The sequence below is a fragment of the Ictidomys tridecemlineatus genome, chromosome 7 (genome assembly GCF_052094955.1).
Source record: "Ictidomys tridecemlineatus isolate mIctTri1 chromosome 7, mIctTri1.hap1, whole genome shotgun sequence".
NCBI classification, from domain to species: domain Eukaryota; kingdom Metazoa; phylum Chordata; class Mammalia; order Rodentia; family Sciuridae; genus Ictidomys; species Ictidomys tridecemlineatus.
Window position 1 is genome coordinate 11,399,867 of NC_135483.1, and position 24,095 is coordinate 11,423,961.

At 36.3% G+C, this 24,095-nt stretch overlaps 1 protein-coding gene across 15 annotated transcripts in view; it reads left to right on the top strand.

Annotated features, from left to right (window-relative positions):
• Positions 1–20,964, top strand: part of Cyrib (CYFIP related Rac1 interactor B) — a 118,906-nt gene extending 97,942 nt beyond the window's left edge. For 12 of the 15 annotated variants that reach the window (XM_040293663.2, XM_040293664.2, XM_021724178.3 and 9 more), the window contains 8 exons: positions 2,484–2,589; positions 7,780–7,916; positions 8,912–8,989; positions 11,054–11,170; positions 12,023–12,102; positions 13,150–13,276; positions 14,784–14,854; positions 18,382–20,964. In XM_040293663.2, coding sequence (XP_040149597.1) covers positions 2,484–2,589; positions 7,780–7,916; positions 8,912–8,989; positions 11,054–11,170; positions 12,023–12,102; positions 13,150–13,276; positions 14,784–14,854; positions 18,382–18,445 — 780 coding nt within the window. In that variant the 3' untranslated portion in view covers positions 18,446–20,964. The remainder of the gene's footprint in view (positions 1–2,483; positions 2,590–7,779; positions 7,917–8,911; positions 8,990–11,053; positions 11,171–12,022; positions 12,103–13,149; positions 13,277–14,783; positions 14,855–18,381) is intronic. The other 3 variants (XM_078016714.1, XR_013423783.1, XM_078016715.1) reach the window with 3 other exon arrangements.
• The last annotated feature ends 3,131 nt before the right edge of the window (positions 20,965–24,095 follow it).

Here is a 24,095-nt window from a genome sequence, read left to right on the forward strand (position 1 = left end):
GGGCTATGGGCGTCCTATTAAGGAATTTGGAGCCCGACCCTTCAGTATGTAGATGGTAGCCAACTTTTTCTTCTATCAAATGCAGTGTCTCTGATTTGATATCAAGCTCCTTGATCCATTTTGAGTTAACTTTTGTGCATGGCGAGAGAAAGGGATTCAGTTTCATTTTGTTGCATATGGATTTCCAATTTTCCCAACACCATTTGTTGAAGATGCTATCCTTCCTCCATTGCATGCTTTTAGCCCCTTTATCAAATATAAGAAAGTTGTACTTTTGTGGATTGGTTTCTGTGTCCTCTATTCTGTACCATCGGTCCACCTGCCTGTTTTGGTATCAGTACCATGCTGTTTTTGTTACTTGTTGCTTTGTAGTACAGTTTGAACTCTGGTATCGCTATACCTCCAGATTCACACTTCCTGCTTAGAATTGCTTTTGCTATTCTGGGTCTTTTGTTTTTCCATATGAATTTCATGATTGCTTTATCTATTTCTACAAGAAATGCCGTTGGGAGTTTGATTGCCATCGCATTAAACCTGTAGAGAACTTTTGGTAATATCGCCATTTTGATGATGTTAGTTCTGCCTATCCATGAACAGAGTACATTTTTCCATCTTCTAAGATCTTCTCTCTCTCTCTCTCTCTCTTTAGGGTTCTGTAGTTTTCATTGTATAAATCTTTCACCTCTTTTGTTAGGTTGATTCCCAAGTATCTTATTTTCTTTGAGGATATTGTGAATGGAGTAGTTTTCCTCATTTCCATTTCAGAAGTTCCATTTCAGAAGTTTTGTTGCTGATATACAGGAATGCCTTTGATTTATGTGTGTTGATTTTATATCCTGCCACTTTGCTGAATTCATTTATTAACTCTAGCAGTTTCTTTGTAGACCCTTTTGGGTCTGTTAAATATATTATCATGTCACCCGCAAATAGCGATAATTTAAGTTCTTCTTTTCCTATTTTTATGCCTTTAATTTCTTTTGTCTGTCTAATTGCTCTGGCTAGTATTTCAAGAACTAAATTGAATAGAAGTGGTGATAGAGGGCATCCCTGACTTGTCCCAGATTTTAGAGGGAATGCCTTCAGTTTTTCTCCATTTAGGATGATGCTAGCCTGAGGTTTAGCATATATAGCTTTTACCATGTTGAGGTAAGTTCCTGTTATCCCTAGTTTTTCTAATGTTTTGAACATAAAGGGATGCTGTACTTTGTCGAATGCTTTTTCTGCATCTATCAAGATTATCATATGGTTCTTGTCTTTAAGTCTATTGATGTGGTGGATTACATTTATTGATTTCCGTATATTGAACCAGCATTGCATCCCAGGGATGAATCCTACTTGATCATGATGCACAATTTTTTTGATATGCTTTTGTATTCGATTAGCCAGGATTTTATTGAGAATTTTTGCATCCAAGTTCATTAGAGATATTGGTCTGTATTTTTCATTCTTTGAAGTGTCTTTGTCTGGTTTGGGGATCAGGGTGATGTTGGCCTCATAGAATGAATTTGGAAGAACTCCTTCTTTTTCTATTTCTTGAAATAGCTTGAAAAGTATTGGTATTAATTCTTCTTTGAAGGTTTTGTAGAACTCCGCTGTATACCCATCCGGTCCAGGGGGTGGAAGTTTTTTGGTTGCTTCTTTATATTTCTTCCTTTGTTATTGGTCTGTTTAAATTGTATGTGTCTTCCTGACTCAATCTGGGCAGATCATATGACTTAAGAAATTTATCGATATCTTCACTATCTTCTATTTTATTGGAATATAGGGTTTCAAAATACTTTCTAATTATCTTCTGTATTTCTGTAGTGTCTGTTGTGATATTGCCTTTTTCATCCCGTATGTTAGTAATTTGAGTTCTCTCTCTTCTTCTCTTCATTAGCATGGTTAAGGGCCTGTCGATTTTATTTATTTTTTCAAAGAACCAACTTTTAGTTTTTTCAATTTTTTCAATGTTTTTTTTGTTTCAATTTCGTTGATTTCTGCTCTAATTTTAATTATTTCTTCTACTACATTTGCTGTTGTTTTGCTTTTCCTTTTCTATGTTTTTGAGGTGTAGTGTGAGTTCATTTATTTGTTGGTTTTTCTATGACAACTTTTAAATCACATTTTTGAGGTTGATTTAGGTTCGTAAATACTTGCTAGGTTTCTTAGAGCTGCTCAGTCCATGGAATTTGAATTATTATTTTGTAGTCTATTCCCAGAGATGGCATCTTCATTTATTGCCTTACTTTTTTGGTTCACAAACACATGTTGAATTTTTTAATTCCATTATATCTGTTTCAAGAAAACAAAAATGTTTTGTAAGACAGTTGAAGTATTCATGGAGATGACAAGGTCCACTCCCAGTGTTAGTAGGTATATTATTCTAAATTTTATAAATTGTATCAGGGTTTTCTACATTCTCTAAAATCTGTATTTTAATGCAAAAAATGATACTTGTGATTTTTAAAAATCTAACTATTTTTATTCTTTGGATTTTAAAGGCAATCCAACATCCAGCAGATGAGAAGTTGCAAGAGAAGGCATGGGGTGCAGTTGTTCCACTTGTAGGAAAATTAAAGAAATTTTATGAATTTTCTCAGAGGTTAGGTAAGTTGAAAGTTTGTAATTATTACTTCCCTAGTGAAAAACATCTCTAAGGTCAAAATTATTTAAGAGTATTTCATGTTCACAGTACTAAATTTGGCTGGGATCTGCTTATAATCCCTATCAACCCAGGTCTTTGAATTATTTAGATCATTTTCTGAACAAATTATCACAAGAAAATTTCATAAGAAAATTGCTTTTATTTCTTTATGTACTAAAGGGTTTTAGTTTGAGAAAACTATTTGAAAGAGTTTGTCTCCAACTCTATAGTCAGTCCTTCCCTGTAAGATTTTTAAGAACACAAAAATTTGAATAACTCATGGGCTTGAGGAAGACTGTTAAATGTAAAGAGAGTGGTTGTTTATATAAATTCTGTTTATTACTCTAAATAAGAATTATGATTTATTGTCCTAAGTGTAAAAATTAGTTCTTTTACAGTATCTGCCTTTCAATCAAGTATCTGTATAGTCCAGCAAACCCTTGTACCTCTGTCACCTTGGGACCTTTCATCTCAGTTATTTTTTCTGTGTATTTAGAGCTTTTCCTGTGCTTAATACATAGGTGCATGTGCAGTTTTTAAAGTGCTTTAAGTGATCTTGGCCTCTTAGCATATGTCATTTAAAAAAATATAATAATTGAAGTATAGGCCAAACAAGTTGGACTTCAGTGTTTTCCTGTATTTAAATCATAAGAAATAACCAGTCTAGTGGCACTGTTCCATTTCAGCTGAGGAACGTAGTAGCACAAGTAAATGCAAAAAGCTATCCATCTTGCTGTTAACATTTGGAAACCCTGAACCTTCATAATTGTACACAAGGGACTTCTCTAAAGTACTAATTTAGGATATATGGTACCCTCATCTTTTGATCAATAAACCTGGTTAATTATATTTTCTAGTTTCCTAGCTGGCAGAAAGCATTTCCTCTCTTGCACACAATAGATATTTAATGTTTGTTAAATGAGTAAGTGATATATTGATAGATAAACACACCTGATACAGCACCTATGTATTAGGTATTTAGAAGCAGTCATAATAGTAATTTTAGGCTTTGGAGACATAATGGCCCATGTTATCACTTATTAGCTGTGTGGTCTGGATCACATCACTGCACTTCACTGAGTTTCAATATTCTCTCGGGATCTCCTGTTTATTCAGTTCTTTCCATTATGTCCCCTAATCCTTTCTCATTTCATCTCTTACTGCACTATTGAGCCAGAAATGAAGATAAATTCCACAAACAGCACATGGAACACCACATGGATATCAAGTTGCACATGGTCCTTCAGAATCTTTTGATCCTATGGAGATGTTTGTGTGAACTGAGTATTATAATCACCAGGGGTTATACTCCAGAAGAGGGACCCTGATCCTTGCTGGTTTATATATTTATATGTAGAGAGGCAGGGCATGTATCACCTGACTAATGTGGAAGGTACAGGGGATTTTTTTTGTTTGTTCATTTTAAGAAGATACTGAGTTTTGCTAACAGGCCTGGGGAATTCTGATACTTGCTTGCTTTGGTCTGAGGCCTTGGAACCATTCTTTTTGAGACAACTACCTGGTTGAAGTTCTGTGATCACACAGTAGGCACATCAGTCTTGCCTTGGTCTTCCTTCTGCACAAAGGGCTTATTTGGGGGAGTGCCCCTTGAGTCATAATGAGCAAATCCATCCATCGTATTGAGTTTGTGTCACTGGGCTAAATTTATTTAAATCTACATAAAAAGTTCATAGTACCCATAGTAATTGTGGTCATGTCTGCTTACTGTCTTAAAGTCCCTGTCCACATTTGAGTTGTTATGTGAGGATGCAAGGGCTAGTGTTTGTGAATGGATGTATGGCATTTGGTGAGAACAGATAGCTGTTGTCTCTAAAGTAAAACTCTGCAGAGACCTCCTTTTTGTTTTGCCATCTCATCTTCCCCCTTCTGGTTCTAGTCTGTGAACTGATTTGTCTTCCTTATTTCTCCTAGTTGTCTTTTTCTTCCGACTTGACTTTGTAGCTTTGACTCTCATTCTAAAACAAGCTGTCCTTTATTTCTTTCAGAATTCAGAGCTTAGTAGCTCAGTGATTTCCTTCTGTCATCTGCTTTTCCTAAAATTTCTAACCATATGGTTTTGTTTAGGAGCTTCATTAGAGTTTAATCCCTGAATCACTTCTTTTTTGACCATCCTTTCTTTCCAATTCAGCTAGAGACCTGGGCCACCTTCTGTGGAGTCCTTTGTCCTTTGTTGTTTTTGTTTTGTTTTGTTTTGTGTGTTTTTTTAGTTGAACACAATATCTATTTATTTTTATGTGGTGCTGGGGATCAGGGATCGAATCCAGGGCCTTACCCATGCTAGGCGAGCACTCTACCGCTGAGCCACAATCCTGCCCTGTCTTAGATTTTTAAGGCAGGAAATTGTAGGTCTTGTACCAGCACAGACTGCAGGGTGAGAATACATCCAGCAGCTTTATTTTTTTTTAATTTTCTATTTATTTTTATTGTTCAAATCACCTTATTAATCCAGCAGCTTTAAAGGCAGAAAAATAGCCTTACCAAGTTAAGTTTCCCTCTTGTAGCTCCACCTATGAGGACTTCAGCCATTCATAGAGATAAAGTTCTGTAGCTATTGGTCACTGGCCGTTGGAACTAAGTCACATGACTCCACTCACCAAAGTAGTAGAACATGTGGAATACTGCTATTAACCCTGAGATTTAGCTGGGCATAGTGGCACACACAATCCCAGCTATTTGAGAGGTTAAGGCAGGAGGATTCCAAGTTTGAGGATAGCCTAGGCAACTTAATAGGAATCCTGTCCCAAACTAAAACATTAAAAGGTATAGAGTTATAGCTTAGTGGCAGAGCACCCTGGTATCAGATCTGTGGTATCAAAAAAAAAGAAGAAAAAAACAGAAAAGCAAACAAATACACAAAAAACAACCTTGAGACTTGATTAAATATAGGCAAATACAAATTTCTTCTTCTCTTTAGCATCCTATAATAGTTTCTTGTAATATCTTTCTGTTCTTATGTTTTTCAAACTTTACTTTGCACTTATATTAACACTGACACATGAAATGAATCTTGGGGAGAAGTAAATAGTTTTTTTCAAAATAAATTTTGTTTTTCTTAATTGGTCTTCTTCACATAAACTCTTAGATCTCTGTTACCTCTGTCAATACCCTACAATCCAGTCTCCACACTGCAGGTGAAGTGAGGTTTTAAATACTAATCTGATGATGTCACTACCATGTTTAAATGGTTTCTCCAGGGACATGGGAATTATAAGGCGAGAGTGCCTGACATGGCGCATGCATGGTATATGTATTGTCTTGGTCTTTGGTTACACTCTTCTTTGCCCTCCCTATTCCACCCTTATTGGTCTTCTTACAGTTCTGTGACTGTCGTGTTCTTCTCAGCTCAGGGTCTGTCTTCCTGCCCTATCTGCAAACTCCTGCTCATTCTTATGTGCACTCCAATCTCAACCCCGATGTCACTTATTCAAGGAAGTCTTTTCCTGCCTTCAGCTAGGTGAGGCCCATTTGTATATTTTTCCACTGTTTCCTGTACCACACACTCTTTTTTTAGCTTTTGTCACAACTGGAATCATGTCTATGTATAATAAGGCTCTCTGTGGGCATATATCTTCCTCTGTTCTCAGAGCTTGGCATAGAAGAAGCAGTTAAGTTTTCTGACTGACTTAAAAAAGGTTAATAGCTGCTATTTGGAGCTATTGTGTGGATGGAAAATAATGTCTGTGAAATGTCTAGTTCAGTACCTAGCACATAATAGATACATATCTTAAATAAGGTTACTGAAGACTACCTAGAATGTTGCTTTATTTGGAAGAGAGTTTATTAAGTTGGACTTGGGAGTTAGAAACACCTGGCATTTGCTAACTATCACCTTGTGCTCTAACCTATTTCAGACTCAGTTTATACATCTGTAATGCCTAGGTCATAGTTGATGGTGAAAGTTAAATGAGTATCTACTTTAAAAAATGCAGGGCTGGGGATGTGGCTCAAGCGGTAACGCGCTCTCCTGGCATGCGCTGGGTTCAATCCTTAGCACCACATAAAAAAATGAAGATGTTGTGTTCACCAAAAACTGAAAAATAAATATTAAAAAAATTCTTTCTCTTTCTCTCTCATAAAAAAAAAAATGCAGTGTAGGGATCTTTACAAAAGGTAGAGCTGGTTCTTTCTTAAGGGTTGATCTGACATAAATCTATTAATTTATCATCAATGTTTATTAATCTGACATTTATTTATGTTTTAGAGAGAGAGAGAGAGAGAATTTTAATATTTATTTTTTAGTTTTTGGCGGACACAACATCTTTGTTTGTATGTGGTATTGAGGATCAAACCCGGGCCGCACGCATGCCAGGAGAGCGCGCTACCGCTTGAGCCACATCCCCAGCCCTGACATTCATTTATTAATGTTGTTATATCATCATTTAACTCTAAACTTTATCTAGTATCGTTTTCTGATTCTGTAACCTTATAACTAAGTTTGAGGGTTTTTTTTTTTAAGTGAAATAATGGTTTTTTCGTTTTTAAACATAGTATTTATTGATCTTGCATTCCAAAGGTGGAATTATTTCAAAGGAGCTAATTTGCTATTTAACGAATTAGAATATTTATATTACAGTCCCAAATGCAATGCCCAAAGATAACCTAGGAAGCTTATTAAACCCCGTATTTTGTTCCTAGTAACTAAAAGAAAGAAGATTGTGTTTATAAATAAGTGGCGTATTCTTCAAAGTATAAGAAGTTGGTAATCAAGTCATAGCCACATAGATTTGATTGTGGACATAGTGCTATTGAACAGGTTACTCAGCTAGAGGTAATAATTACTGTTTCATAAAAAGCAAATTTTATACTATGTGGAATGGTGAAAGAATTTAAATTTGCCCTTCATTCCTGATGTTATTCACATTCGAATTCTGTGTTATTTTGAAACCTGGGTTTACATATTGAATAAGTCCCTTTTAAGTTTCATTGTGTTAAAAAGTATTCAATTTGAGTATATGCAATATATGACTAATGGCAAAATTTAAACTTCTTTCATTGTTTTGATTATATGTAGGTCATTTGTGTTTTAGAGACCTTTTTTGGAATTGAAATCAAAACATTTATGAATTGTTCACTTTTTAATAAACAAATATTAGAGAGGTACAAAAACCTTAACATTTTTATCTTTCTGTTAGAAGCAGCATTAAGAGGCCTTCTGGGAGCCTTGACCAGTACCCCATATTCTCCCACCCAGCATCTAGAGCGAGAGCAGGCTCTTGCTAAACAGTTTGCAGAAATTCTTCACTTCACACTCCGGTTTGATGAACTCAAGGTAGAATTTCTGCTTGTCGTGGTCAATATTAAAATCATGTTTTCCAATGAGTACTAGGAGGAAAAGCCTGGAATCCTTGATAAAATGTGTTAAATGATGTCTAACTAGACTTTAGCATGAATGGAAACTGAATTTGAAAGTATGACAGGTCTTTTGGTATAAAGAGCAAATCATCTAATATTCAGTCTTCATATTTTAAAATCACTTAAATAATAATACTGAATATTCTTTTCTAACGTTTTTTCTTTTCTGCTCATCCCCAGTTTTTTGCACCATTCTTTTAACATAAAATTGTTAAAACTTTTGTCCCTCCCCCCACAACTTTTTTCTTTACTCCTTCTTGATCTAGCTAATTGTAGTATTTATAACTGTAACTATTATTGTTATCCTATTGTTAGAAGGGTTAGTGTAGAGGAATAAGTTCTGGGTTTTACATCAGACCTGACTTCAGTTTAGGCTCTGGCACAGTAATCAGCTATGAGACCTTGGGTTGGTCCTGGGCACCTTGTCTAGAAAACGAAAGAGCTAGATTGTGAACTTGGACATTTACAGTTGTATTATAGACGGTTATAATTATTTTATTAATATTTCTGCGCACAAATGATTTGTATGTAAATTTTAATTTGCTTGAGGATTATTGCCCTGTTGCCTATGTATATATACTTTTATCCAAAACAAGTGCCTCTGTATTCCTTTTTGGTTTTTTGTTAATGTTAATTTTTTTAAAATATACTTTTAGGGTAAAAAGAAAGGAAGGTGTGCTTATGGCCCATGACTGAAAAACAGTCTGTATGATTTCTGTATGTTCAGTTAGGACTGAGTACAGTCTTTTAAGACTTACTGGGTGATATCAGATTCGTTCTTAAAATGACATTATAAAATAGACAACATTTACATAGCTAGTTAAAACTTTATTTAGTAGGGTTTTTTTTACTTAAATTTTACATAAGTATCTGGTTCATAACAATTTTTTCTTTCATAAATGTCTTCTTTAGATGACAAATCCTGCCATACAGAATGATTTCAGCTACTATAGAAGAACATTGAGTCGGATGAGGATTAATAATGTTCCAGTAAGTTAATGCTTTGTATCACAGGGTTGGTAAGAATAATTCTTTTCTCAGTCTATTTATTTTATTCATTCATACAGCAAGTATTAAATTTAGTGATTAGGGACAACCACAGCTGTGGGAGGAGAAAGCAAATTGTAACAAACCATGTGCTTTTTGCCTGTTTTTCATTTTAGTCTTTTGAACTCCCACCACTACTTCAGTAAAATTGCTTTTTGTCTGTATAATATTGATACTATAACTTTCTCTGTGTATTCTCATTTTAACTGAACAGAAACTTTTAACATTAGAGTATGAGGTTTTCTGGTCCCCATATTCTTGGAGTGGAAGACTCCTGGAGAGAAATTGACCTGTACTAAGAGAAATAACTGATGTTGACAAGAGAGAAGAGTGAGGTCGTGGACTGTTAGCACATCTATACCTCATTATGACTGAAGAAAAACGGCTTCTGGGCCTGTTCCTTGGCTGGTGCAGCTTGTCATTTATTTTTCTTCCTTTTTTTTTTTTTTTTTTTTCCCCTCCTGTTATAGGGGATTGAACCCAGGGACACTTTACCACTGAGTTACATCCTTAGCTGTTATTATTATTTTGCTCTGAGGCAGTGTTTTGCTGGACTCAAACTTGGGATCCTCCTACCTCAGCCTCCCAAATTGCTGGGATTATAGGCATGGGCCACTGCTCCTGGTTCTGCTGTTTTCTTTAGGCCTGTTAATCTCTTGCCATTCTCCTTTTTAAAGCTGCTTAGTGCTCTTTTTTCTTAAGGAGTTTCATACCATAAGTAAGACATTAGACATGAAGAAAATATTATCTTCTGCTTTCTGTATTTTGAGAATCTTCATTGATATAAAAAATAGAGAAATTTCAAAGAACAACCCTAACCTCGGATAGGTAATTTAGCAGAGAAATGCTATGTGAGGAGGAAAGAGATTTAAAAAACAAAAAAATTGCAATGGAACCATTAATTTTTTTCATTGGAAAGTACTTATGAAATAACCGCTCTAAGACAGGCCCTGCTTTAGAGGTAATGATTTCTCTTCTATGAAGGATCTGTTTTTTTGCATCAGTTTGGTTTTATATAGACCAGTTCCTAATGTGAAGTTGACTTTTTTAATAAAATTAAAACACCCAATCTTTCTGTAGTCATCCTTGCCCCTTAACTAGAGGACAAAGGACATTACAGACATCTTTGTACTGTTTCTCACTCAGTTGTTATATGTAAAGCCAATAGTTTCCAAGTGAGATATCTTTCAGATTTCTTCCCCATCCTCCTTTTCATCTCCTGCCACTTTTATCCCAATGGAGCTCCCACTTCCCAATCTTATATGGTCATTCTATAGCAGCATAACTTATTTCTGACCTGCAGTCTTCTTACTTTTGGTACAATTCACCTACTGTCATGAGTTAAATTTCATTAAAGAATTGACTTGCTGTTCTTCCAACACTCTATGTGGTTCCCCATTCTATTTGGAAGGATAATAGGAACTTAAGTTAGCATTATGGCACTCTACAACCCGACCCCAGTTTAAATCTTTTGCTAGTTGCTGCCCTGCTGTTACACTGATTTTGCTAAAATTTATTCCACCAGGGCATTTGAAAGCATGCTTTTCTCTTTGCTGGTTAGGAATACCTTGCTCATCTATCATAATTCTTAGTTTCTTCTTATCTAACTCAGTATTTTTTTTACTTCCTTTTTCTGTCATTGCCTTTTAGCTGGGTGGACAGGATAATACTTTCATAATTATCTCTCTATCCTCCATAGCGTTTAGAACAGTTACTTGTATGTAGTAGAAAGTCCAACAAGGTTGTATTTAATTTTTTAATATCATTTAAGATATTTTAGAGGTTAATCTTCTAAAGAAACTGCTTACTATCATTTGTAATTTTTTTATTTTTTTAAACAATATATAAGTACTTTGCATATGTGAGGGTCTGAAATATAATTTTTAGAGGTATTTATTAGTTTAATAAACATTAATGAGGTAGGCACTCTGTCTTGGTCCTTTTAAAATATTTTCATATTTAATAATTAATAAACTAATATCAGGCACTCTTTACTTTTTTATTCAGGCAGAAGGAGAAAATGAAGTAAATAATGAATTGGCAAATCGAATGTCTTTGTTTTATGCTGAGGCAACCCCCATGCTGAAAACCTTAAGTGATGCTACAACAAAATTTGTATCAGAGGTAAGTATTGCCTAGGAAAGTATTCTTTGCACTGACACTCTTCCACCTATTGCAGACATGATGATCGCAGCAAGTCTCATGATTTTAAATACCTTCTCTACAAATGTGTACATTAAATCCTAACCTTTCCCTGAGACCCACACACACAGGTCTGCCCACCTGTGGGCAGTCTCTCACTGAGGTATAGTAGATACCACAGTGATTACATAGCCTAATTGTACTATTGGTTGTCTTTTTCAACCCTGTCCTTTTCCATTCTTGTCTTTCTCAATTAATAGTACCACTGTACAAACAAAACTTTTGGGGTTATCATTTTAAATTCCTTTGTTTACCTCAGTCCCCACATCTATCTTATCAACCAGTCATTTTGACTTGTCCTCAAAAATATATTATGAATCTGAAAATCCAATCCATGTTATTGCTACCTACTCAGATCAGGCCACCACCCTGTCACCTGGATCACTGCATCCAAGCTGCAGTTGCTCTTCAGTTTTTCACTCTTAGCCCCACTATAGTCCTTTCCCTGTATAGCAGCAGATAATCTTGAAACATAAACTATTCTATTCTTAGCTTAAAATGTGACTTACTAATACCCTTAGGATAAAATTCAAATACCATTTGAGCCTCCAGCCCATATCTGCATGGCCACTCTTTTTCTCCCTCAGCTAGCATGTAAGCACTTTTGGGGACAGCTGTATTTCAAGTTTGGTAGAACAGTGCTAGTGCTTAGAATCTAGGGCATTATTTAGAAAGTTAGGAGTAAATAATAAAGTTGCTAATTTTTCATATTATACTAAGTTTTAAGTTATTGTTAAATAACTTTTGTCACTTTTCTTGTTCTCACACTTACAGAATAAAAATTTACCAATAGAAAATACCACAGACTGTTTAAGCACCATGGCTAGTGTATGTAGAGTCATGCTGGAAACTCCGTGAGTATTTTAGCTGACCTTTTCACTCCGACAGTACTGTTGAAATGATTAGTATTTCAGAACATACTTAAATATGCACAGTTGCCAGATGCCCCACACTAGGAAGACTAATTAACTGGTCTTTTAGGAGCAGGAATTGTGTGGTGGTCTTTTGGGCAGGGGAGGGAGTAAGGGAAAAGCTCTAGTTACACCTGTTATAAAAACTGTTTATTTCTGTTTAGAAAGAACCTTGCCTTTTTGCCAGAGGGCTTTTTATCCCTTTCTCTCCTATTAGTTCTTTACACTTGAACCTGAATTCTTTTCTGAGAATGTTTTCCTGTCAACAAGCAGAAAGAATCCCTCTTGGATTTTTGAATAATATGTTTTTTATTAGGTAACTTTTTTTGTTTTGGTGGTACTTTTTTAAAAATACTATTCTCTACCTCATTGGAAAACCTCATGAAGCAGGAAAACAACTTTCCTCTTCCTCCTCCTCCTCACATCAGGGAACAAGGTCCTGAGAAATGAAGGACTTCATGCATGATGGCCAACCCACACATGTCTGGCTATCCCTGGGCTGGACCTGGATGCTCTCTGCTATGCCATACTGCCTATCATAAAGATGTTCATTTTTTTTTTCCCAAATGAGAGAAGAATATTGTTAAATTTTAGTAAAGTTCAAACCAAGTGTTATGATAATACATTTAGATCAAGCTGGGTTCTAAAATAGCAAACCAACTTGCTTTGTTAAGCTGGTGACTTTTCATCATATTATTGGCAGTAGTTATTGTGTAATATCCATCCCCAAACTGTTACTCAGAGGCTACTTTTGATTACTATAAAATTATCACTGCCTGTCAAGCAGAAGGGTTAATATACTAAGGTAGGTGCACATGGAAACTAGAAAATGTGACTATTCCACCACTTTCTTCTCTCTGGGGACCTCATTGTGGAGAAAAGGGCTTAATGTTAACAAGCCTGTTAGAGAATAAAGGGAGAAGTCAGTATCAACTGAAAGTGAAGTCAGCTAAGAGTTTTGTGATGTGCCTCATCTTTTCTGCCCTCCAGGGAGTATAGAAGCAGATTTACAAATGAAGAGACAGTGTCATTCTGCTTGCGGGTAATGGTGGGTGTCATAATACTCTATGACCATGTACATCCAGTGGGAGCATTTGCCAAAACTTCCAAAATTGATGTAAGTTACACATTGTTTTATACAATTCCAAACAATTTCTTACATGAAAACCTCAGGCTTTTATTTAAAAAGCTGGCAATGGACTCTCATAGAACCTAATTATAGTCTGTGATAATGATGGATTTTCTGCTTTTGCCATATTTCTGGTAGCTTATTTACAAGTGGAATTTAGTGATTGAAGGAGAATGTATTATTGTAGAATGTCTCCATAGGGTCCTTATACATATTTGGCAATATAAATAGATAATCAAATAAGCAAAATTTTCAAATTATGTCCTTCAGTTTCTTTGGCCAAAGACCATTTCAAAGAAAATGTTTCTTTTCAAAGTATATACTAGAAGTCAGCAGTGTAAGAGTTTACTTATTTTTTCTCCCCTTTCCATTCATAATAATTTGTGATTATAGCCAGAATTCTACTTTCATTGTCTTTGTAAAAGTTTATATTAGAAAAAAAAGTCTTTTTCTGGTTTCTCTATTTTATTAGAGAAAACAATTACTTATTATTTATAAGTAATTATATAAAATTTATTTTGTCACCCTCTCATATTTCATTTGTCAAAATCTGACTAGTATAAGTTCACACTTACTGTGTGTTACCATGTCCCAGGAATTTTGCATTTGTTTTCCTGTGTCACTGTGACAGTCCATTTAGGATATAGGTGTTATCTCCTCTTCACTACTAGTGCAACTAAAGATAAGGAAATGAAGTAATAGAATTGTTAATGAATGGTAGAGTGAGGTGTTTAAACCTGCATTCTCTGGTTTCCCAAGTTCTTTTTCACATTAACCAGGCTAATCTTCTTAAGGACCACCTTCTTTGAGCTGTTCCCCTTTTTAACAGTTATAGTGAGTCCCTGTGCCTGGCCTGTCAGTTCTGCATGGTCTCTATGACTCCCCTCTCAGTCCTGCAAGACCTGCAAAATTCCTGGCTGCCATCTGCATGCTGTGAGGCCTCAAAAGTGCCTCTTTTCCTTGCTAGCATATCAATTCTGTCCTTAAAGTTGCTACTTAACATCTTTTCCAGGAAGTCTTCCCTTAGCAAACAGTTCACTTTTCCTTAGCGTGGGTGGTACTTGTAGTTTGACTGATTTGGTTCTCAAAAAGTTAAGTCTTACTGACAAACTGAAAATAACACTTAGGTATAGGGGTGTGTGTGTGTGTGTGTGTGTGTGTGTGTGTGTGTGTGTGTGTGTGTGTGTTTCTTCTTCTAAGAATGAATGATTTTCGGCTAGGGTTGTGGCTCAGCGGTAGAGCGCTTCCCTAACATGTGCAGGCCCTGGGTTCGATCCTCAGTGCTCATAAAAATAAATAAATAAAGATATTGTGTCCAACTAAAAAATAAATGTTAAATAAAAAGAATAAATAATTTGCTGTTTCTAAAATTTAATCTCTCAAGTTCTAAATTATTTGTGGTCCTGATTTATTTTGTTTTATTGCTTTGAAAATAAATGTTAGATAAAAAAAAACGTATTTTGGTTTTTCTGTTTGTTTTTTTTTTTTTCCTTAGATGAAAGGCTGTATCAAAGTTCTTAAGGACCAACCTCCTAATAGTGTAGAAGGTCTTCTAAATGCTCTCAGGTGTGTATGTACACAAACATATGTATAGAAGAAATAGGTTAGAAAAAAATGTTTCAAATGTGAATAGTATGGATTCTGCCATTTCAGCTGAGTAGAAGCTTTGACTACTTTTATTAAGATGATGGGAAGTGCTATAGAAGCAAAAACTGCCTGAATAAAGATCTATTCTAAATGAACATAAGAAGGATTAGGAGCTTAGTTTTAAACTTTTTATAATGTAAAGCTATTTTAACCATAAGCCTCATGTTTAGAATTTTGTCTCTTGAGGTTTTTATAGCACATACTTCATTGGTTTTTACCAATCCGGTGTTTTCTTTTCGTTCTTGGTTCTTTTCTGGATACTCCCGTTGTCTCATCCTGGTTCCCCCATGTCCTTTTTTTTTCTGATGGGTCTGACTCTGAAGCAGCAAGAGAAGGAAGTCTTCTGTTAAAACAGGAAATTGAGATCTAGGAGATTTGGTTATTTTGTCACCTTGAAGGAAGTATGCTTCAAATATTAGGTTAGAAACCTAGAATCTAGTATTATTTAGATTTTTAAGGGTAATTTGGTCCCATTTTCCTTAGAGTTAGGACAAAGGAGAGCAGTGTTGGTAAGGGAGGGATGGAGTGAAGGAGGAGGGGAAGAGGAGGAGTTAGCCTCCTTGGAGGCAGAAGGCACCTATCAGCTTTGTTAAGCTTTCTTTCCAAATATACAATGGAAAGTAGAAAACAGAATTTTGTGATAAAGAAAATTCTTGAACTCTTTGGTTTCTTACATGAAAAAAAACATGTCTTGGCACCACGTGTTCTTTTTCACCTGGGAAGTTATATAAGCTTAGTCATTATACTTGGACGCTTTATAGTAGTGGTTATGGTTAGTACCATTTCATAGCACCATAAATTGATAGTGAAATTTCATATATATGTATAAGAGTATTTTTTGCAGCTCACTTAGATAGGGGTGGGTATCAATATTGACAGTATCTCCATTATATGAGCTCAAAATTACCTTAAGTTCTGAAGAACCAGAGATTATACAGTTAGTAAATGTTGGAACCTGTTTTCAAATTCAGGATTTCATTCTTGATATTCCAAATACTTTATGCTGACCCATTAAGTCTTGGGTTTATCATGTGTTGAACTTTAGTATGATCACTTGGACAATTGTGAAAAATGCAGATTCCCAAGTGACCACCTTCAGAAATCTCTTTCATTAGGTCTGAATTGGACTCAGGCACTTCATTTTAAACAAACATCCTGGCTGATATTTTGAGAAACATTGCTTAAACTAACTTGACCCAAGCCTACAATATGCTACACTCAGCAAATGAGATAATGTTAAGGAAGTATTTTAGAACGCCAAAAATATATTATGCAAGTGTTATTTAGAGCCCTATAAACTAGAATTTTCCTTTAAAGAATTAATGACCAGAAGATTTTAAATGGAAGTATAATTGCATCTGTGTCCATATGTATATTTTGAGTGCTGTTCTGCAGTAATTATATAGTATCTACAGCTTGCCGTATTCCTATTTAGAGAAAGTAACAGGTCATGTGTACATTTTACCTGTGGAGAAATGGAAGCAAATATCTTAGTCATGAGAGGTTGAGTAGTAGATGAGTGGCTTATTAAATTTAAGAGTAAAAGTAAATAATAGTTGTTTCTTCAGAAGAAAAGTCATACACACTTGGAAAAGGACTTTGTTTTTATGCACAAAGGGAAAGAACAACAGACTCTTCATAACGTTATTTTCACATACATTTGTTATTATTGGCTTTTTCTTAATAAAATAGTGATGTAGACTGACTCTGTCCAGGGACAGCTAAGAATGGCTAGAAGCCAGGGTCACATCTACAGAAGAGATTTGTGTTATGATAGATAGAGGAAAACACTCGAGTTCTTTAAGTTTCACAACGTGGGGTTGGGGTTGTAGTTCAGTGGTAGAGCCCTTGCCTAGCATGTGGGAGGCCCTGGGTTCACCCCTTGGCACCACATAAAAATTAAATTCAGTTATTGTGTCCATCTACAACCAAAAAAAAATTTTTTTTAAAAAGTCACAGCGTATTGCATAGAAATATTTCTAATGCTTCTGCAATAAATTTATTGTGTACATTGCTTGTTTTTCCAACATAGGAGAAATAGAAAAAAAAACAGAAGGGAAGAGTTGAATATCAGAACTTTGTTTACTGACATCAGGAGGATCATGTGTAGCTTTATATACTTTATCTTCATACTTGTAATAGAAGGGCTAAGTCTTTGCCATATATGAAATTACTACCCATTTAATATAAATATTCCTCTAGGTTTTTCTTGCTAGCTTGGCAACCTACCTTTTCTTTCTACCACAAATATTGATAGAACCTCTGTTATGTACCAGTTACTCTGGTGTTTATTCTATAATAAAAGAACAGGTTAGGAGTCATTTCTCAGTGACATCATAAAGAATACTTAATATTAGGTATTTTTTAAGCATGTGTCTATCTCTTTGCCTCACCAAAGATCTCTGTGAGTAAAGTATTCAAAAATTAATACTTTAATTTTTTAATTTATTTGAAATAAACATCACAGTTGACTTTAAATTCCTTTAACAGAGAAGGATCATCTTTGTGAACTTGCTTAAAATGACCTAATCCTTAAAAAGATTATATATGAAATTCTTTTAAACCAAATTAATTTGTATGAATTATCTCCAAAATATAACTCATATTGCATATCTGTCTTCATTCTTACTAATCCAATCAAGCCTTGGGCATCTGTCTTGATCCTAAGTAGCAGGAATCCTATGGTGAATCTTCATTCACCATTTAGTTGGGGGATTCTTAGTTTGGATTTGCATGCTCAAGTGGAATATATCTGCTGGAAATAAGGTACTTAAAGAGAATTGAGACATTTTTAGGGATGTGAGCTATAGTCTTTGAGCTATTTTAGTACAGAATAGAACAGAGCTGTAAGGGACCAGAGAGGAGGTAAGTAGTTCAGGCTTTCTGGGCCACATGGTTTCTGTCACAGCTATTCAGCTCTGCCATTGTGGCAATAAAGTAACCATAGATAATAACATTAATTAATCAACTCAGTATATTCCAATATAACTTTTTTATGTTAACACTGAAATTTTAATTTCATATAATTTCCATGTTAACATCAAATATTACTATTCTTTTGATCTGCTTCTCCACCGCTAGCCATCCAGAGTAAAAAAAAATGTAAATATGCTTGGCTCACAGGTCATTCACAAATAGGTAGTGGATTAGACTTGGGCCCTAATTTACCAGCCATTGTAATAGAACCATTAACTTTCCTCTGAGAGAAAGGTTGCCAGTTGTGTACTTGTGAGTTGAACCAATCGTTTCAGCAAGGTAGTTGTAATTAAGTGAAACAGCGATTGGCTGTTCTGTTAGGTGGTGAACAACCAAAACTGGGTAGCTGCAATGAGAATGCCTAAATAATCTTGTGAGAGATGTACCTGACCAATTGCTCATTTTGTTGTAATCATAGAACTGGATATGGATTTTGTTTAGTTCCCTAATTGATCAAGGTTTTCTTTTAGGTACACAACAAAACATTTGAATGATGAGACTACCTCCAAGCAAATTAAATCCATGCTGCAATAACTGTTCTGGAGTAAGCACCTGCTGTAGACAGAAGACAGTATTCTGCAATGACTGAGAATGCAGTTTTTTAGTGATTGCAATTACTATCTCATTTATTCTTGCTTTTATTTCTTTCCTCGGTTCCTCTTCCCTCTTTTTTAATCATGTTCTTGTTCTTAAGACTTCTTTTCTGTGCCAAAATCAGTAAAATTATACTCTGAGGGGACGTTGTCCTTTCAAACAGGCCATCTAAGGCAGCTAATTATGCATTGCATTGGGTTCTCTACTGAGAAAAATTCTGTGACTTGAACTAAATATTTTTAAATGTGGATTTTTTTTTGAAAACTAATATTTAATATTGCTTCTCCTGCATGGCAAAACTGCCTACTCTGCTATTTAAAAAACTTCAATGACTTTATTTTCTACTGCCGCTTTTTTCATGTGCAGCCAAAATGAAAATGTTTAAATTAACTGTGTTGTACAAATGGTACCCAACACAAAACTTTTTTTAAATTAGTTAAGACTTTTGTTTAAAGTTTTAAGTTTGCATTTTGACTTTTTTTAAAGGATGTATGTTGTGTGTTTAACCTTTATTAACTAACGTTAAAAACTGTGATGTGTGCGTAGATATTACGTATGCATGTTCATGTTTAAAGGATGGCTGTTGATGATAAAATAAAAATCAGCTTTCATTTTTCTAAGTGTGGTTTGGTTTACTGATGTTTTGTTTTTAGGCTGGTGAAGTTTTCCCCTGTATAGTTTTATGGAATGCATATATACATTGCATAATTTTTCCTTCTGTTAGGGTATAGACAGTTGGGTCTCTAGTATTGTCTATGTACATCATTTTAATCGCTTTTAAAACTGCTATGTATATAAGCCCAGGATCTTGTCATTAACTTGCCTTCTCTTCTTGATTTATTCTTCATGGACATAGTGATAGAAGGAAATGCACGCTTGCTTGATTCTCAGTTTCAGGAGTGCAAGGGCAGCATCATGAAGCATGGGGTGTGGAAGGAAGAGTGGCCCTTAACACTGGGAGAAGAGTGAATAGAAGAGGGACTTCCCAGGAGGCAATTAAAGGCCATGATCTCAGTGGTGGTAGAAAACTAACATGTTTTTTAGTTTAAAGGTCATAAAACCTAAATCATGCAATCTGAATCTCTTGGTTGGGAGAAGCTGCTTGAAGGTTGTCTAATCTAATGTGGCAGTAGTGTAATACTGTTAAAATACATACTGAGGTATGTAATACTGTTAAAATGTGTAACCATGGAAGAACATCACTGCAGTTCCCACAAAACCTTCTGGATTCATCCACCAGATCATGGCACACACAGCCCTTCCTGACCAAATTCCTGCTGACTTATCTGGCCTCCTGCCTGATACTCTCCCACTTCACACCCAGTTCTGCAGCCGCGCTCAACTCCTTGCTGTTCACAGATCACTCCACATAACGTCCATAATTCTGATCTGTCTGGAACCTGAACCTGGTTTCCTCTTTCTCCTCCTTTTGTATCTGACCAATACCAACTCTCTTTCAAGGATCAGTGTATGTTACCTCCTTCATGAAACTTTTTGGATAATATTGGCATCTTTCTAGGCATCGTCTAAGAATATTGTAATGGACTGAAAAGTAACACACACCCCCAGTACATCTCTCTGGAATCTATAAATATTACTCCATTTGGAAAAAGGGTATTTGCAAATGAAAATAAGAATTTAGAGATGACATCATCTTGGACTAGGATTGGCCCCAAATCCAATGACAAGTTCTTAGAAGAGAAAAGAACGGGAAACACACACAAAGCAGAAGCTAGCCATGGAAGGATGGAGGCAGAGGTGAGCAGTGTATCTACAAACCAAGAAACTCAAGAATTGCTGGAGCCACAGAAACTAGGAGAGTCGTGAACAAGGTTTCCCTGAGAGCCTCCAGAAGTTTCCGACCTTGCTGATGTTTTGATTTCAGACTTCTGTTCTCTAAGACTGTGAAGCCACCCAGTTTATGGTAATTTGATACTATTGCCTAAGAACTTAATACAAGTATCTCATAGAACACCTCTGAAATATAACTGCACTTTGGGGTGTCTTTTCTGATACTAGAAGCATAATGTCTGGAGAGAAGAGCCACGTCTTAATTGTCCTTCAGTGACCCAAAGAAGGAACTTGCACAGTACCCAAATTTGAATAGGTGCCAAGAGAATGCTTGAATAGCGTGAATGGATACAAATAAATAATGATTGAAATAGAGGTAGTGATACTGCTGTGGTCTATTTGGTAATATAGTTCACAATCTGCATGTGGAAGAATAAGTGGGAAAAATCCCTTAACTCTAGCCCTGAGGTCAGCAAAAACTGGTCTGTGGGCCTGTTCACCCAACATCCATTTTTGTATAACCTGTGAACTGAGAATGGCTTTAAAAAAAGGTTGGAAAAGAGAATAACAAATGGTTTTTTAAAAGGTTGAAAAAATATTTTGTAGCATGATAAAAGTATATGAAATTCAAATTCCAGTGTTCACAAATAAAATTTTATTGAAACATTGCCTCACTTTTAGTTTATATATTATTTTTGACTACTTTAGCATTATAGCAGTAGAATTGAATTGTTGTGGTCCTCGGGCAAAAATATTTACTGTTCCTCTACAGAATTTGCTCATCCCTCCCCTAGTTACCAGAGAAGGTTATTTGAAGACCTCAAGTACTAGGAGCATGGTGCTGCTGTGGGATAAAAGGAGTCATCCCTGCTGCCAGATGGTTTCAGCTTCGGGTCTAATATTGCTGTTCAGATAGCCTAAAGATAGCAAGTAGGAATCTTCTCACCTGCCACATCTCATCTCTAGCATCTGCCATTTAAATGGATAATCATGGGGCTGGACACAGACTGATCAGGAAAGAGGGCCAGGATTAGTTGGCAGGGTCTGCCCTGCCTTTTGGGGAGAGGTGTGGCCCCATTCTGATGTAGGTGAAGTTTATCACTCTTTAGCTGGCCCCCTCTTACCTCATAGGCAAGCCCTCATGCCTCTCTCCTCACCACAGTGAGGTAAGGCATTGCATCATTTACCAACTATACTTACGATTATTCATTGTCCCATTTCTGCATCCCTCAGTGTGAATCAGTGACATGTAACTGATCATTTTCTCACTTTTAAAAGATTTGGATTAAAAAGTGTTCTTGACTAGCCAGGTATGTGTTGTATACCTGTAATCCCAGTGATTTGAGAGGCAGGGGGATCCCAAGTTCAAGGGCATTCTGGGTGACTTACGATCCTGTCTCAAAAGTGGGGATGGGGATGTAGTTCAGTAGTAGAGTTCCCTGAGTTCAATCTGCAGTACTGAATTTTAAAAATAAAAGATATTTGGGGCTAATAAAAGGTTGTTTTATATATTATACTTGTCCTAAGAACAATTGGCATTTGTGCTCAAATTTAGGTCTTTTGAATTAGTATGCCATTCCAGCTCTGTTTGAGGTTGCAGTAATGGCAATTCCAAAAATTCTTATAAAGTAATCCCTTACAGAACATACTTTAAAATCTTTAGAATAAGATAGACCATGGAAGATATAATGGGAAGGTCTGTGTTGAATCGGGAGACCCCAGTCCTGTCACTTCTTAGGAGCTCTGTTTTCCTCACCAATAAAATGAGAACTGAAATAAATGATCTCTAATATTGATTTCCATGTCACACACAACACCTGTCTTTTCTCTGCTGTCTGAAAAGGTGAAAGTACTTTAGCCAGTGTTTGGCCTCCCTGGCTTGGATTAAATTTCATGTCCTTATTGATAAAATGAAATAATCCTAACATCTTCCTCTCACATCAGGTATGGTGGTGCACACCTGTAATCCCAGTAACTCTGCTGAGGCAGGTAGGATTGCAAGTTCAAGGCCAGCCTTAGTAATTTATTACCCAGGCCCTAGACAACTTAGTAAGACCTTGTGGGGATGTGGCTCAGTGTTTAAGTGCTCTTGGGTTCAATCTCAGTACCAAAACCAAAACAAAAGCTTCCTCTCTAGGGTGACCGCAAGGATTATGTTAGTTTATGTCCATTACATCCTGTGCATGTAATAAATGCTTAGTGTTAGTATTGACTGTGGTCTATTTCAGATATCATGTTCATGAACATGCATTGTTCTTCATTTACCCACAGTAACCAACATACTAGTTCTAACTATTTAGTTAATGCTAGGTAATTCTGCACATTTTTTTTTCAAGTACTGAGGATTGAACCCATAGTCTATACTAGGCAAGCTGTCTACCATTGAGCTACATCCCCAGTCCATTTTAAGACAGTCTTGCTACATTACCCAAGCCAGCCTCAAACTTGTGATCCTTCTGCCTCAGCATTCCAAATAGCTGGAATTGCATGAGTGCATCACCAATCCTAGCAATGCTGCACAATTTAATCCTTTAGAAAGATACTGTAACTACTAACAAAAATTTAGTGTGTGATAACAAGTTTTCTAAATGGGCAGGAGATTACCTGCATATTTGCAATTTGTTTCTTGCAGTGTTGGGGATGAACTCAAGGCCTTGTGCTTGCTAGGCAAGCACTCTACCATTGAACTATATATCTACAGCCTGTACAACTATTGTAAACATCAAGCTCTAATATATGATATGTTGCCTTAGCACATTCACAAGCAGTTTTTCTGTCGATAACATTTAGTAAATAAGAGGCACACATAATTTGTATCCTAGGACAATAATGATGGGTAAGAAGCACCAGTTTTCTGGTACGCAGAGAGGACATTTGGGATCAAGGAAGCCATATGTTCTCTAGTATCCAGTCTGAATATTAACACAAAATACCAGGATCTTTTTCTCTCTTTTGTTTTGAAGGGAGGTAAAGTAGGTAGGTAGGTGCCGCAGTCTTGGCTGGGCACAAAATCACGAGCCACTCACAGCTTTGTAGATTCAAACAGCAATTCTTTATTCCCAAACTCACACCGGCCTCTACACACATTCTGGGGAAATCCAAGTTCTGCCGAGCATTCACCTACTCCACCAGGCTTTCCATCCCTATTCCCAGCAGGAATAACCTTAAACCTGGAACTGCCTTAAACCCAGATTGTCTTAAACCCCGGGAATGCCCTAAACCCAAATTTTCTTAAACCAGGATACTTCCTAAAACCTGCAGGATACACCCTAAACCTGGATCCACCCTCGTCCTTGAGCAGGGTCACCTTTCTCAAACACACATGCAATGTCACAGCGAATTTCCAAGGCAAGTCCATTTAACATGGGGTACGCTGGCAAGGAAATTTCAATGTGTCATTCCTACTTGGCAATGGTCCTCAGCAGGTAGGTAGGCAGTTGTTAAACAAAATAGCAGGATCTATCCATTTTCTCTCTCTCTCTCTCTCTCTCTCTCTCTCTCTCTCTCTCTCTCTCTCTCTCCCCCTCCCCCTCCCCCTCCCCCTCCCCTCCCCCCCCCTCTCTCTCCCTCCCTCCCTCCCCCTCCCCCTCCCCCTCCCTCTCCTCTCTCTCTCTCTCTCTCTCTCTCTCTCTCTCTGTTTTGAAAAACTCTCAAAGACTAATCTGTGGTATAGTGGAGATAAGTTAGATAGGCCTGGGTCATCCAACTAAATTCTATGGCCTTGGCGGCTCCTTAAAGTTGCTGAAGTCTCAACTTCCTCTCCTGTAAAATAGAAAATAGTGGTTGTGAGGAATGCATG